The sequence below is a fragment of the Macaca fascicularis genome, chromosome 19 (genome assembly GCF_037993035.2).
Source record: "Macaca fascicularis isolate 582-1 chromosome 19, T2T-MFA8v1.1".
In the NCBI taxonomy this organism is placed as follows: Eukaryota; Metazoa; Chordata; class Mammalia; order Primates; family Cercopithecidae; genus Macaca; species Macaca fascicularis.
Genome location: NC_088393.1, coordinates 10,521,566 through 10,536,007, shown reverse-complemented (window position 1 = coordinate 10,536,007; position 14,442 = coordinate 10,521,566). Strand labels below are relative to the sequence as shown.

The window sequence follows — 14,442 nt, the reverse complement described above, 5'->3', positions numbered from 1 at the left end:
AGCTCAGAGATGTTGCAGCCAAGCGCAGTGTTCAGAGTTTGGTATGAGCAGCATCCAGACTTATACTAAGCGCTGTCTCCATAGCCAAGCACAGTCGCCTTGTAGCTGGCACAGTGGGGAACATTCCTTTGCCTTTATAATGAGGTCCGGGCCTGGAATGTTCATCCTCTTTCTTCTGCCAGAAGGAACTGTGGACAAAGCGTCTCCAGGAGATGGGAATCACTTACTTGGAAATTTGGCCTTCCCCGCACACCCCTGCACAGATGACCTTGGGAGGCCTCCAGTGGGGAGGGAGGGGTCTCTGGGGAAAGATCATTTCTTCTGAAGCTGCCCCTCCCAGCTTCTGCCTAGCATCCTCTTGGGACTATCCTGGCTGCTTTACAGCAGGGGACCAAGTTTGGGTTCCTTCTTAAGCAGGGAAGAAGCTTGAGAGCTTTCTTATTTTTCAGGGCACTTCAGGCAATCGGGGCCTCCAGGGGGAGAAAGGCGAGAAGGTGAGGAGAGAAGAATTCATCAGAGGAGAGGGAGCCCCAGTCATGGGGTCCTGGTTGTGTTCCTTCCCCGAGGCCCTCACTTCTGGCCTCTGTCTGTCTCACCCAGGGAGAGGACGGCTTCCCGGGCTTCAAGGGCGATGTGGGGCTCAAAGGTGATCGGGTAAGACCAGCGCCAGATGAGGGGTGGTGTGGGTCTGGGGGGCTCGGGGAAGATGGGAAGGGGATGAGCTGGGGCTAGACAGAGCAGGAAGGACAAAAGATGGATATTAAAGACTCCTTTTTCTTCCAGGGGAAACCCGGAGCTCCAGGTCCCCGGGGAGAGGATGGTCCCGAGGGGCTGAAGGGGCAGGCGGGGCAGGCTGGCGAGGAGGGGCCCCCAGGCTCAGCTGGCGAGAAGGTAAATGACTCCACCCTCCAGCCTCCCACAGTCAAGGGGTCCCCAACCTTTTCCCTCTGCCCTTTACCCTTTGCCCTTTTATTAAACCTTCGACCTCAGGAGGTTGCTACCATCCTTGTCATCTTTAATTCCTCAGCTCAGCATTATAGAGCAATTTAATGCACCCAACTTATATGTTTATCTCCATAACCAACACATGCAATAGGCATTTTCATCCCATTTTACAGACAAGGAAAACTGAGACTTGGAATGGCTGATTGACCTGCCCAAGGATATGCCCCTAGCAGGCAGGAGCGAGGACTTGAACTTTGTTTCCCTGACTCCCATCCCATTAGCCCATTCACCATGCCCCAGCCAGCCTGACCTTTCCTCCTCTGACCTCCAGGTTGCAATTTCTGACCTTTGTCCCATAACCTCTCTGCAGGGCAAGCTTGGTGTACCAGGTCTCCCAGGTTATCCAGGACGCCCTGGACCTAAGGTAGGAAGCTGGGGGTGGAGGTAGAGATGGAGATGGGCAGGATTCAGAGACTAACGTCCAGGGGTCCAGGCTGTGGTCTTGGGGGATGAGCTGCCCGCCCCACGGGCCATTGAGAGAATGTAAAATGTGGGCTTTGGCCAGGCATAGTGGCTCATGCCTATAATCCCAGCACCCTAAGAGGCTGAAGTGAGAGGATTGCTTGAGCCCAGGAATTCAAGACCAGACTGGGCAAAATGGCAAAACGTTTTCTCTACAAAAACATATAAAAATTAGCCAGATGTGGCCAGGCATGGTGGCTCATGGCTGTAATCCAAACACTTTGGGAGGCAGAGGCAGGCAGATCACTGGAGGCCAGGAGTTCAAGACCAGCCTGGCCAACATGGAGAAACCCCGTCTCTACTAAAAATTCAAAATTAGCCGGGCGTGGTGGTGCATACCTGTAATCCCAGCCACTCGGGAGGCTGAGGCAGGAGAACCGCTTGAACCCAGGAGGCAGAGGTTGCAGTGAGCCAAGATCATGCCATTGCACTACAGCCTGGGCAACAAGAACAAAACTCCATCTAAAGAAAAAAAAAAGGCCGGGCGCGGTGGCTCAAGCCTGTAATCCCAGCACTTTGGGAGGCCGAGACGGGCGGATCACGAGGTCAGGAGATCGAGACCATCCTGGCTAACACGGTGAAACCCCGTCTCTACTAAAAAAATACAAAAAAACTAGCTGGGCGAGGTGGCGGGCGCCTGTAGTCCCAGCTACTCGGGAGGCTGAGGCAGGAGAATGGCGTGAACCCGGGAGGCGGAGCTTGCAGTGAGCTGAGATCCGGCCACTGCACTCCAGCCTGGGTGACAGAGCAAGACTCCGTCTCAAAAAAAAAAAAAAAGAAAAAAAAAAGAAAAAAAAAAATTAGCCAGATGTGGCCGGGCGCAGTGGCTCACAGCTGTAATCCCCACAATTTGGGAGGCAGAGGCAGGTGAATCACTTGAGGTCAGGAGTTTGAGACCAGCCTGGCCAATGTGGTGAAACCCTGTCACTACTAAAAATACAAAATAATTAACTGGGCATAGTAGCATGCACCTGTAATCCCAGCTACCCAAGAGGCTGAGACAGGAGAATTGTTTGCCACTACACCCCAGCCTGGGTGACAGAGGGGTACTCTGTCTCAAAAAAATTTTTTTAAAGTGAGCTTTGGCATCACACAGACTTGGGCTCAAATACCCTCTTACCTGCTACGCGATCTTGGGCACGTTTCTTGAGCCTGTTTTCTCTGCTGTGAAACAGACGTCCCAGTAATTTCCATCTCATCATTTTGATTATAATAATGTTGATAATGGTGATGATGACAGTGATTATAAAACTGTAGGATCCTTTCATTTGGTGTGATTAAGTTTCATTCACCAACAATATCAGTTAAAGGGGAGAATCACAGAATCATAAAATACACATCTTACATATCTTGAATTAATTATAACTTATAGTCAAGTGTACTTATGCAAAAACGTACTTATATAAAAACATAACATTTGTTTGCCAATGTTTTGATGGGTGAGGATACTGATGAGATTCATTTTTCTGCCTAAACTACACCCATATTATATCACTGATGAGTTCTGTTTCTATAGAGTAGAGGAGGAACCTAAAGACATTTGGGGCCGGGCGCCATGGCTCATGGCTGTAATCTCAGCACGTTGGGAGGCCGAGGCGGGTGGATCACCTGAGGTCAGGAGTTCACCACCAGCGTGGCCAACATGGGAGAACCCCATCTCTACTAAAAATACAAGAATCAGCTGGGTGCAGTGGTGGGTGCCTGTAATCCCAGGTACCCGGAGGCTGAGGCGGGAGAATTGCTTGAGCCTGGGAAGCGGAGGATGCATTGAGCTGAGATGGTGCCACTTACTCCACCCTGGGCGACAGAGTGAGACTCTGTCTCAAAAGAAAAAAAAATAGACATTTGGGAAGATATTTGAGGGCAGAATCCTCCTAGAGTTTCACATTTTTGCTCTGTTGAGCTGATAGTTATCTCGCCTACGTTGAAGTTGACAGTTTTTTTTTTCAGTGATTTCCCTTTACATTGACTCCTTTTCCTTTAACTTATTTTTTTATTTTTTTCTTTTTAATGATTGGGAAAAAAACTTTTAACTTAGTTTTAATAGACAACTTTATTTTCCTTCCTTTCTTCCTTTCTTTCTTCCTCCCTCCTTTCCTTCCCTCCCTCCCTGCATCGCCCTCCCTTTTCTTTTTTCTTTTCTTTTCTTTTCTTTTTTTTTTTTTTTTTTGAGACGGAGTCTGGCTCTGTCACTCAGGCTGGAGTGCAGTGGCCGGATCTCAGCTCACTGCAAGCTCCGCCTCCCGGGTTCACGCCATTCTCCTGCCTCAGCCTCCCGAGTAGCTGGGACTACAGGCGCCCGCCACCTCGCCCGGCTAGTTTTTTGTATTTTTTAGTAGAGACGGGGTTTCACCGTGTTAGCCAGGATGGTCTCAATCTCCTGACCTCGTGATCCGCCCGTCTCGGCCTCCCAAAGTGCTGGGATTACAGGCTTGAGCCACCGCGCCCGGCCTTTTCTTTTCTTTTCTCTTTCTTTTCTTTCTCTCTCTTTCTTTCTTTCTCTCTCTCTCAGTCTCTCTGTCTCTCTTTCTTTCTTCTTTTACTTTCTTTTATCTTTCTCTCTTTCTTTCTTTCTTTCTTTTCTTTTCTTTTTTTTTTTTTTTTTTTTTTTTTTTGAGACGGAGTCTCGCTCTGTCACCCAGGCTGGAGTGCAGTGGCCGGATCTCAGCTCACTGCAAGCTCCGCCTCCTGGGTTCACGCCATTCTCCTGCCTCAGCCTCCCAAGTAGCTGGGACTACAGGCGCCCGCCACCTCGCCCAGCTAATTTTTTTGTATTTTTAGTAGAGACGGGGTTTCACCGTGTTAGCCAGCATGGTCTCGATCTCCTGACCTCGTGATCCGCCCATCTCGGCCTCCCAAAGTGCTGGGATTACAGGCTTGAGCCACCGCGCCCGGCCTTTTTTTTTTTTTTACATGGAGTCTCGCTCTGTCACCCAGGCTGGAGTGCTGTGGCGCAATCTTGGCTCACTGCAAGCTCTGCCTCCCAGGTTCATGCCATTCTCCTGCTTCAGCCTCCCAAGTACCTGGGACTACAGGCGCCCGCCACCATGCCCGGCTAATTTTTTGTATTTTTTAGTAGAGACGGGGTTAGCCAGGATGGTCTCAATCTCCTGACTTCGTGATCCGCCTACCTTGGCCTCCCAAAGTACTGGGATTACAGGCGTGAGCCACCGCACCTGGCCTCTCCTTTCTTCCTTCCTTCCTTCCTTCCTTCCTTCCTTCCTTCCTTCCTTCCTTCCTTCCTTCCGTTCTTGCTTTCCTTTCAGACAGGGTGTCGCTTTGTCATTCAGGCTGGAGTGCAATAGTGCAATCATAGCTCATTGCAGCCCCCAATTCTTGGACTCAAGCAGTCCTCCTCCCTCAACCTCCTGAGTAGCTGGGAACCACAGGTGCACATCACCTGACGAATTTTTTAATGTTTTACAGAGACAGGGTCTCACTATGTTGCCCAGGCTGATCTCAAACTCACAGCTTCAAGTGATTCTCCTACCTTGGCCTCCCAAAGTGCTGGGATTACAAGTGTAAGCCACTGTACCTGGCATAGACTAAGGTTTTAGAAAGTCCTTGTGTGCAAGTGTTCAGGACCCTCAAAGAGTGTCGGGGCCAGGTGTGGTGGCTCACACCTGTACTCTCAGCACTTTCAGAGGCTGAAGTAGGAGAATCGCTAGAGGCCATGAGTTCAAGACCAGCCTGGGCAACATAGTGAGACCCCATATCTACTAGAAATTTATTTTTAAAATTAGCTGGACATGGTGGCGTGCATCTGTAGTCCCAGCTATTCAGGAGGTTGTGGTAGGAGGATCACTTGAGCCCAGAAGGTTGAAGCTGCAGTGAGCTATGATTGCACCACTGCACTCCAGCCTGGGTGACAAAGTGAGGCTTTGTCTCTTAAAAACAAAACAAACAAAAAAAGAGTATAGGGACCATGGAAACCCCAGATGGGAAGGGAGAGTAGAGGGAGCCCGAAATGGGCTTTGAGGCGGGATGCCACCACAGACTGGGTAACTTGGGCAACTGTTTTTTCTGATCTGAACTCAGTCTGCACAGTGAGGTGTGGGAGAGGATATCAGAGCCTGTGATGTCTTCCCCCAGGTGGAGGAATGGTTCCTCCAGCATGGACTGGAGTCAGTTAACAAATATTAAAAAGCACTCACCGTGTGCTAGGCAGTGGGGTATAAGACCAGTGAGCTATGCTACAGTGGGGCATTGAATAAGTAAGTCAGTAAGGGTCATTTCAATGCAATTGTTCTTCGGAAAACAAAATGGCACGATGTGACAGACGGAGGGTAACTTGGGCAGTGTGGAAGCCAGGATGGAAAGGCATTCTAAGGAGGTGACATCTGAATGAGATCCAAATGGTCAGGAGTGGCTGACTTTGTGGAGACCTAGGAGACGAGAATTTCAGCCAAAGAGAGCAGCCAGTGCAAAGGCCCTGAGGCAGGAATATACTGCTGTGCCCAAGGAACATCGAGGAGGTTAATTTTGCTGCAGTGAAACGAGAAGGGAGGAGAGGAAGTGAGAGGAGAGAAGAGGGCTGCCTTATAGGAGGCTGGGGCTGTAGAGACTAAGGAAGCTTCTGGAATCAGTGACCTGGAAATGCCTCAAAGGACGGTATGAGGGGCCAGTTCCACCCACCACTCACTCCTCACCCTCATGTCTTCTTTCTAATTCTCTCCACTCAGGGATCCATTGGATTTCCCGGGCCCCTGGGACCCATAGGAGAGAAAGGGAAGTCGGTGAGTCATGACTGGGGGTAAAGGAGAGGGGTGAACTTGTCTGAGGGGAACAGCATGTGTGGTTGTGTCTGATGATGGGTGGACCATGAGTGTCTGTGTCTATGCCTGGAAGCACTTGTGTGCACACATGCTATTATATGCAATGCATGACACGTGTAGGTGATTACACATGGTATTACCATGAATATGACTTTAAGTATGTGTATGTGTGTTTCATGTATCTTTCTTTCTTTCTTTCTTTCTTTCTTTTTTTTTTTTTTTTTTTTTTTTTTTTTGTTGAGACAGAGTCTCGCTCTGTCGCCCAGGCTGGAGTGCAGTGGCCGGATCTCAGCTCACTGCAAGCTCTGCCTCCCGGGTTCACGCCATTCTCCTGCCTCAGCCTCCCGAGTAGCTGGGACTACAGGCGCCCGCCACCTCGCCCGGCTAGTTTTTTGTATTTTTTTAGTAGAGACGGGGTTTCACCGTGTTAGCCAGGATGGCTTTCTTTCTTTCTTTCTTTCTTTTTTTTTTTTGAGATGGAGTCTCACTCTATCGCCCAGGCTGGTGTGCAGTGGTGCGATCTCAGCCTCCCAGGTTCAAATGATTCCCTGCCTCAGCCTCCCGAGTAGCTGGGACTACAGGCGCCCGCCACCATGCCCGGCTAACTTTTTGTATTTTTTAGTATAGACGGGGTTTCACCGTGTTAGCCAGGATGGTCTCCATCTCCTGACTTCGTGATCCACCCGCCTCAGCCTCCCAGAGTGCTGGGGTTACAGGCGTGAGCCACTGCACCTGGCCTCATGTATCTTTCAATATAGATGAGACAGAGTTTGAATGCTGCAGCCTGCAGGCCTGTGCCTGGGTGAACAAGGGCATGAATCTGCATGCACTTTGCATGATGGTGGGCATAAATGTGTGCGAGAAGCTTGTACACATGTGTGAAAGGACATGTGTATACACATGTGTGTGTTTCTGTGCACACTGAGTGATGTGTATACAGGCATGTATTGTATTTGTGTTGCTACATGTGTATTGTAACAGTGTTAATGAACATTGTATTTACATTCATGAGTGTATGTATACTGCTGTGTTTATCAGGACAAAGTCCTCAGATGAATCCGGGCCTGCATATGTTTACAGTGTGTATACATATGTGCAAGAGATGTATTACATGATGAGTTCTGTGTCATCTTCAGGCTGTGGATTGCCAAACGCATGCCATGATTGCATGCAATCATGTATGCATACTGCACAACTGTGATAAATATATGGATCTGTGGGCAAACATGCTTGCACGTTTGGACTCTGTAGATGCAATCATAGTTATAATTGTGTGTTTGGGATCTTTGTGTGGTTTTGAGTACAAGTTGTATTTGTGTGTATGTGTATGACTGAAAGGCTTGTGAATAAATGTGTGGCAGACAGCTTTCTGGGTCTGTGACTGGGTGCCTTTTTGTGTTTGCATCATGCCTTTGCACCCTAATTCTCTTCTGCTTTCTCTCTTACAATTTATTTTCAGGGAAAGGCAGGGCAGCCAGGCCTGGAAGGAGAGCGGGGACCACCAGTAAGAAAATAGAGTGCCCCCTACCCTGCTGGGACCTGGGGACAGGGCTGGGAAGGAAAGGTGGTGGAGATATCATCAGAGGGCAGGGAAAGGGTTTGGGTTACATCAATGTCCCTGGAGAGGGAGTCACAAGGGGAGGGGACCTGAAAGACTTGGTCTCATCTCCCAGGCTCCCCCAACCCCTCATATCTGATCTTTGCCTTTTTTTTTGTTCAGGGGTCCCGTGGAGAGAGGGGGCAACCGGGTGCCACAGGGCAACCAGGCCCCAAGGTATGGGATGGGTGGGCAATCAAGGCCCCCCATGCCTCAGGCTCAGCCAGTCCCTCCCAATTCTTCCCAGTTGAGTTTGTTCTGGGGCCTGAGTCTCATTCACTCTGTCCTAGGGCGATGTGGGCCAGGACGGGGCCCCCGGGATCCCTGGAGAAAAGGTGAGAGTGTGTGTGTGTGTGTGTGTGAATGTGCATGTGTATGTGTGTCAGAGAGAGAGAGAGATTCTGAGTGGAGGACAAGTCCAAGAGATGAAGAGACATTATAATGCAGTGGTAAGAGCACAGCTTAATTGGGTGTGGTGGTGCACGCCTGTAGTCCCACCTACTATGGAGGCTGAGATGAGAGGATTGCTTGAGCCCAGGTGTTGGAAGCTGCAGTGAGCTAATCACACCACTGCACTCCAGCTTGGGTGACAGAGCAAGACTCCATCTTTAAGAAAAGAAAAAAAGGAGCACAGCCTCTGAAGTCAGAGAGCCATGAGTTCTCTGCCACTCACCTACTGTGTGCCCTTGGGCAAGTCACTTAACCTCTCTGTACCTTAGTTTTCTCCTCTGTAAAATGGGAATAACCTCAGTCTCCCAGCCGCAGTGGTGAATAAAATGACTGACTGTGCGGAGAATGCCCTGCCCATGCCTGGCATGCAGTAAGCACTCAATGTGTGCTGGATCCTATTGTCATTATGTGGGGCTCAGGGAGTTGGCAGAGAGGCAGGAAGGATGAGACAATGACTTCCGGTTCCATTTCAGGGCCTCCCTGGTCTGCAAGGCCCCCCAGGATTCCCTGGGCCAAAGGGCCCCCCTGTGAGTGAGGTCACCCTCATTGGGGGTTGGGTGGGTGGAGGATGTGGGAAGGGAGGAGGCCCTGTATCTGTGCCCCAACTCTTTCCCACCTCATCCCCAGGGTCACCAAGGTAAAGATGGGCGACCAGGGCACCCTGGACAGAGAGGAGAATTGGTGAGTAACCCCTCAACCTTTGATTGCTGATCCTTTTTTCTTTTGTGTGTGTGTATGTGTGTGTGTGTGTGTGTGTGTGTGTGTGTTTTGTTTTGTTTTTGAGACACAGTCTCACTCTGTCACCCAAGCTAGAGTGCAGTGGGGGCGATCTTGGCTCACTGCAACCTTTGTCTCCCGGGTTCAAGCAATTCTCCTGCCTCAGCTTCCTGAGCGGGACTACAGGCGCGCGCCACCACGCCTGGCTAATTTTTGTATTTTTAGTAGAGACGGGGCTTCATCATATTGGCCAGGCTGCTCTCAAACTCTTGGCTTCGAGTGACCCACCTGTCTCTGCCTCCCAAAGTGCTGTGATTACAGGCGTGAGCCACCGCACCAGTGGCCAGATTCCTGATTCTATCAGGTCTTCCCTGTCTCCCCGTCCTCCATCCCTTCCCCCTTGTAACACCCCCCACCCCCATTTAATTTTTCTCTCTAGGGTTTCCAAGGTCAGACAGGCCCTCCTGGACCAGCTGGTGTCTTAGGCCCTCAGGTCAGAATGGACTCCATAAACCTCCCTTGTTTTGTACCAGTTGGGGGATACTTAGGGGAAAGCTGGACTCCTAAGCGACTCCCCTAGGCCACCCCAACTCAAGAGGAACCTTCTTCCTCACCAGGGAAAGACAGGAGAAGTGGGACCTCTGGGTGAAAGGGGGCCTCCAGGCCCCCCTGGACCTCCTGGCGAACAAGGTCTTCCTGGCCTGGAAGGCAGAGAGGGGGCGAAGGTGAGACCCTGTCCGTTAGAGACCTTGGTTGAACATCCAAGATCAACCAAAGGCTCAGAAACAGTCTCATGGGGGAGGGGGCCCTGAGTCACAGACTGGACGGAGATATCCCCTCCCTGGAGCTTGACTTCCCTCCTCTGCACTCCTGCAGGGGGAACTGGGACCACCAGGACCCCTTGGGAAGGAAGGACCAGCTGGACTCAGGGGCTTTCCTGGCCCCAAGGGGGGCCCTGGGGACCCGGTGAGTATCTTTGGAGACCCTCCTGCATGTCCCTTAGAGAAGGAAAGGATGGGGGGGTCAGGGGAGGGATGGGGGAATGGCATTTGGGATGTGGGAAATGATGAAAGCAAAGAAATGCTGGAGGGAACTGGAGAAGGCAGATCCCTCAAAGCTCAGTGTCCAGTCCCAGGAGAGAGGTGGGGACTGTGAGCTCCCCACAGAGGAAGACAGGACTTGGGGACACCCTTGGGGGTCTCTTGACTGTGAATTATCTCCTACTTCAGGGACCTACTGGCTTGAAGGGTGATAAGGGCCCCCCAGGGCCTGTGGGGGCCAGTGTAAGTATAACCGCTTGTGCTGGGTGGGGGCAGGGTGGAGGGGACTCAAGGTGTCTTGGAAGCTTGACATTGTCATAATAAAACCCATGATGGAGGCCAAGGCAGGCAAATCACTTGAGGCCAGGAGTTCGAGATCAACCTGGCCAAGACGGTGAAACCTTGTCTCTACTAAAAATACAAAAATTAGCCAGGCATGGCGGTGAATGCCTGTAATCCCAGCTACTCTAGAGGCTGAGGCAGGAGAATCACTTGAACCTGGGAGGTGGAGGTTGCAGTGAGCCAAGGTCAGTTCTGTTGCTCACTGGCTGGGCCGTTTTAGTCCTTGGCAAGCCTCAGTTTCCTTGTCTGTAAAATAGCCATGATGAGAAGCCTCATCTCATGTATGATCACAAACCTCATTGAGATCATTTATCCAACAAATACTTACCTGTGTGTTGGCCACCAACATATAAAAACCCCTTTTCTTGGGCCAGGTGTGGTGGCTCATGCCTGTAATCCTAGCTCTTTGGGAGGCTGAGGCTGGAGGATCACTTGAGCCCAGGAGTTTGAGACCAACCTGGGCAACATAGCCAGGCCCTGTCTCTACAAATATATATATATATATATATATATATATATATATATATATATATATATACACGCTGCCAGGAGGACTTTGGCTTTTGTTCTAAGTGAGATGGGAGCCATGGTTCTTGAGCAGGGGAGGAATGTGCCCAGCCCCTCAAGTGCTCACAGGCACCCTCTGGCCGCTGCAGGAAGGGAACAGGTTAGATATAATCCTGGTAACCACAGAACTCAGTGCCTGGTGGCTTAAAAATCCTCCATAAAGGAGAGCTACTACTGGTATTATTCCTGATTCGTCACCCTGTTTTCAGGGATCCCCTGGTGAGCGGGGTCCTGTGGGCCCAGCAGGAGGCATTGGACTTCCTGGCCAAAGTGGCAGCCAAGGCCCCGTTGGCCCTGCAGGCGAGAAGGGGTCCCCGGTAAGTGACTTGCCCATCCCATTCTTAGGGCCTCCTCAGGGTCTGGCCCTGCCACATCCCAGGACATGGCTCCTGCAGGACATTCTTGCCCTGACATCCCCCTTTCCATTTCCAACAACAGGGAGAACGTGGCCCCCCTGGCCCCACCGGCAAAGATGGGATCCCAGGGCCCCTGGGGCCTCTGGGACCCCCTGGAGCTGCTGGGCCTTCTGGCGAGGAAGGGGACAAGGTGAGGGGCTCACAGAGAGGAAGGGTCCAGGGGAGGATGGAGGTGAACGGAAGCTGGGTCTTCATCCCATTTCCTCTGCAGGGAGATGTGGGTGCCCCTGGACACAAGGGGAGTAAAGGCGATAAAGGAGATGCGGTGAGTAGAGATCCCCAGTGAGGCGGGGCGGGGTGGGTAGCAGAAGAGAGAGGAGGCCAGGGATGTAGAGATCATTCTTCACGGGGTAGGAGAGGCCATGGAGTTTTCTGCCGTCCAGGGTACCATCTTGATACCTACATGCAACAGAAGGTACTTGAGCTTCCTGGAGCAATGGGTCCACAGAACCCAAATGCAGAGAGGACAGGGATAGCTGGGGCTCCCAAAGAACTGGAAAGGCACTGGGGTGCGGGTAACCTCCTTCTCCATTCTAAGTGACATGTCCTTCCCTCTGCCCGTGACTCTGCGTGGCAGGCACTGAGGCATCTGATACCCAACTTCCCTCCGAACGTCAGCCCCAGTGTCTTGCATCATTGAGCCAGCTTCATCCCTGGGTCTTGGTGGAACTTGTGAGGAAATGTCCTGATGGCCAGGGCTTGGCTTAGGACAGATGTTTGTCTGATCTCGTCAGTTGGTGGCTGAGAAGACAGGATTTGGGGGGATGTAGCTGTTGCTGCCTGGTAGAGGGTGTGGGTTGGGAGGCAGTGATTGATAGCTCCAGTGCCCTCTCTAATCTTAAACCTGAGGGAATTTTTTGATTCTGTTTCCTGTTCTCCCAGGGCCCACCTGGACAACCAGGGATACGGGGTCCTGCAGGACACCCAGGTCCCCCGGTGAGTGGCCCCAGCTTTGCAGTCCTTCTCTGGATCCTTGATGGGAGGGCTAGTGGGAGCAAATGACAGTGGAAGTACACTGACTCAATCCAAACCTCAAACCCAACCCTGATCCTCCCTCAGTACCGACACCCGATGTGAACTCACTCCAAGAATTGGAGTCAATCCTAATCCAACCATGTCATCCCTTCAATACCAACACTCAATATGAATTCACCCTCAGAATCTTATTCAATCTCAACCCAACTATGTCTTCCCCTCAATACCAACACCCAATATTAACCCAACCCCAGATTCGGAGTCAACCCCAACCCAACTATATCGTCTTCTCAATACTGACACCCAATGTGAACTTAACCCCAGAATTTGGCACAATCTCAACCCAACCATGTCTTCCCCTCAGTGTCAACACTCAATGTGAACTCAACCCCAGAATCTGGCCCAGTCCCAACCCAACCATGTCTTTCCCTCAATACCAACACCCAATATGAACTCACCCCCAGAATTTGGCTCAATCCCAACTCCAACCATGTCTTCCCCTCAATGCCAACACCCAATATGTACTCACCCCCAGAATCTGAGTAAATCTCAACCCAACCATGTCTTCCCCTCAATACCAGCACCCAATATGAACTTGACCCCAGAATCGGAGTCAATTCCAACCCAACAATGTCTTCCTCTCAATGCCAACACCCAATGTGAACTCAACCCCAGAATCTGGCCTAATACCAACCCAACCATGTCTTCCCCTCAGTGCCAACACTCAATATGAACTCAGCCCCAGAACTGGACTCAATCCCAACTTCAACCATGTCTTCTCCTCAGTGACAACACCCAATGTAAACCCAACCTCAGAATTGATTCAATCCCTGCCCAGCCATGTCTTCCCCTCAATACCAGCACCCAATATGAACTTGACCCCAGAATCGGAGTCAGTTCGAACCCAACAATGTCTTCCTCTCAATGCCAACACCCAATGTGAACTCAACCTCAGAATCTGGCCTAATCCTAACCCAACCATGTCTTCCCCTCAGTGACAACACCCAATGTAAACTCAACCTCAGAATTTGATTCAATCCCTGCGCAACCATGTCTTCCCCTCAATACCAACACCCAATATGGACTCAACCCCAGGATCTGGTTCAATCCTCATCCTCAACCTTGATCTGCCCCTCTATATTGATGTCCAATATATACTCAGCCCTAAAATTGAAGTAAATTCCGACCTAAACCCAGCTCTGAACCCCATTTCAGCCCCAGTCTCAACTATGCTCATGACCTTAACCTCAGTCCTATTCAAACCTTATCTTCAGCCAGACACGGTGACTCATGCCTGTAATCCCAGTACTTCGGGAGGCCAAGGCGGGTGGATCACCTGAGGTCAGAAGTTCAAGATCATCCTGGCCAAAACGGTGAAACCCCATCTCTACTAAAAATACAAAAATACTTACCCAGGCATGGTGGCGGGACCCTGTGATCCCAGCTACTTGGGAGGCTGTGCCAGGAGAATTGCTTGAACCCCGGAGGCAGAGGTTGCAGTGAGCCAAGATCGCACCACTGCACTCCAGCCTGTGTGACAGAGGGAGACTCCGTCTCAAAAAAGAAAAAAAAAAAAAAAAGAGAGAGAGAGAGAGAGAAAAAAAAAAAAAAGAAGCCAGGCACAGCGGCACACGATTGTAATCCCAGCTACTCGGGAGCCTGAAGCAGGAGAATCGCTTGAACCAGGGAGGCAGAGGTTGCAGTGAGCAGATATCTCACCACTGCACTCGAGCCTGGGTGACAGAGTGAGACTCCTCAAAACAAAGCAAAGCGGCCGGGCGCGGTGGCTCAAGCCTGTAATCCCAGCACTTTGGGAGGCCGAGGCGGGCGGATCACAAGGTCAGGAGATCGAGACCATCCTGGCTAACACGGCGAAACCCCGTCTCTACTAAAAACACAAAAAATTAGCCAGGCGAGGTGGCGGGCGCCTGTAGTCCCAGCTACTCCGGAGGCTGAGGCGGGAGAATGGCGTAAACCCGGGAGGCGGAGCTTGCAGTGAGCTGAGATCCGGCCACTGCACTCCAGCCTGGGCGACAGAGCGAGACTCCGTCTCAAAAAAAAAAAAAAAAAAAAAACAAAGCAAAGCAAAGCAAACA

At 51.0% G+C, this 14,442-nt stretch overlaps 1 protein-coding gene across 1 annotated transcript in view; it reads left to right on the top strand.

The window, feature by feature from the left end:
• The window catches only part of COL5A3 (collagen type V alpha 3 chain), a 51,961-nt gene that overhangs the window by 23,944 nt on the left and 13,575 nt on the right, over positions 1 to 14,442 (top strand). Inside the window, exons 28-45 of the mRNA XM_005587918.4 lie at positions 450 to 494; positions 601 to 654; positions 784 to 891; positions 1,316 to 1,369; positions 6,150 to 6,203; positions 7,702 to 7,746; positions 7,963 to 8,016; positions 8,130 to 8,174; positions 8,763 to 8,816; positions 8,917 to 8,970; positions 9,446 to 9,499; positions 9,624 to 9,731; positions 9,883 to 9,972; positions 10,236 to 10,289; positions 11,165 to 11,272; positions 11,394 to 11,501; positions 11,583 to 11,636; positions 12,254 to 12,307. Coding sequence (XP_005587975.3) covers positions 450 to 494; positions 601 to 654; positions 784 to 891; positions 1,316 to 1,369; positions 6,150 to 6,203; positions 7,702 to 7,746; positions 7,963 to 8,016; positions 8,130 to 8,174; positions 8,763 to 8,816; positions 8,917 to 8,970; positions 9,446 to 9,499; positions 9,624 to 9,731; positions 9,883 to 9,972; positions 10,236 to 10,289; positions 11,165 to 11,272; positions 11,394 to 11,501; positions 11,583 to 11,636; positions 12,254 to 12,307 — 1,197 coding nt within the window. The remainder of the gene's footprint in view (positions 1 to 449; positions 495 to 600; positions 655 to 783; positions 892 to 1,315; positions 1,370 to 6,149; positions 6,204 to 7,701; positions 7,747 to 7,962; positions 8,017 to 8,129; positions 8,175 to 8,762; positions 8,817 to 8,916; positions 8,971 to 9,445; positions 9,500 to 9,623; positions 9,732 to 9,882; positions 9,973 to 10,235; positions 10,290 to 11,164; positions 11,273 to 11,393; positions 11,502 to 11,582; positions 11,637 to 12,253; positions 12,308 to 14,442) is intronic.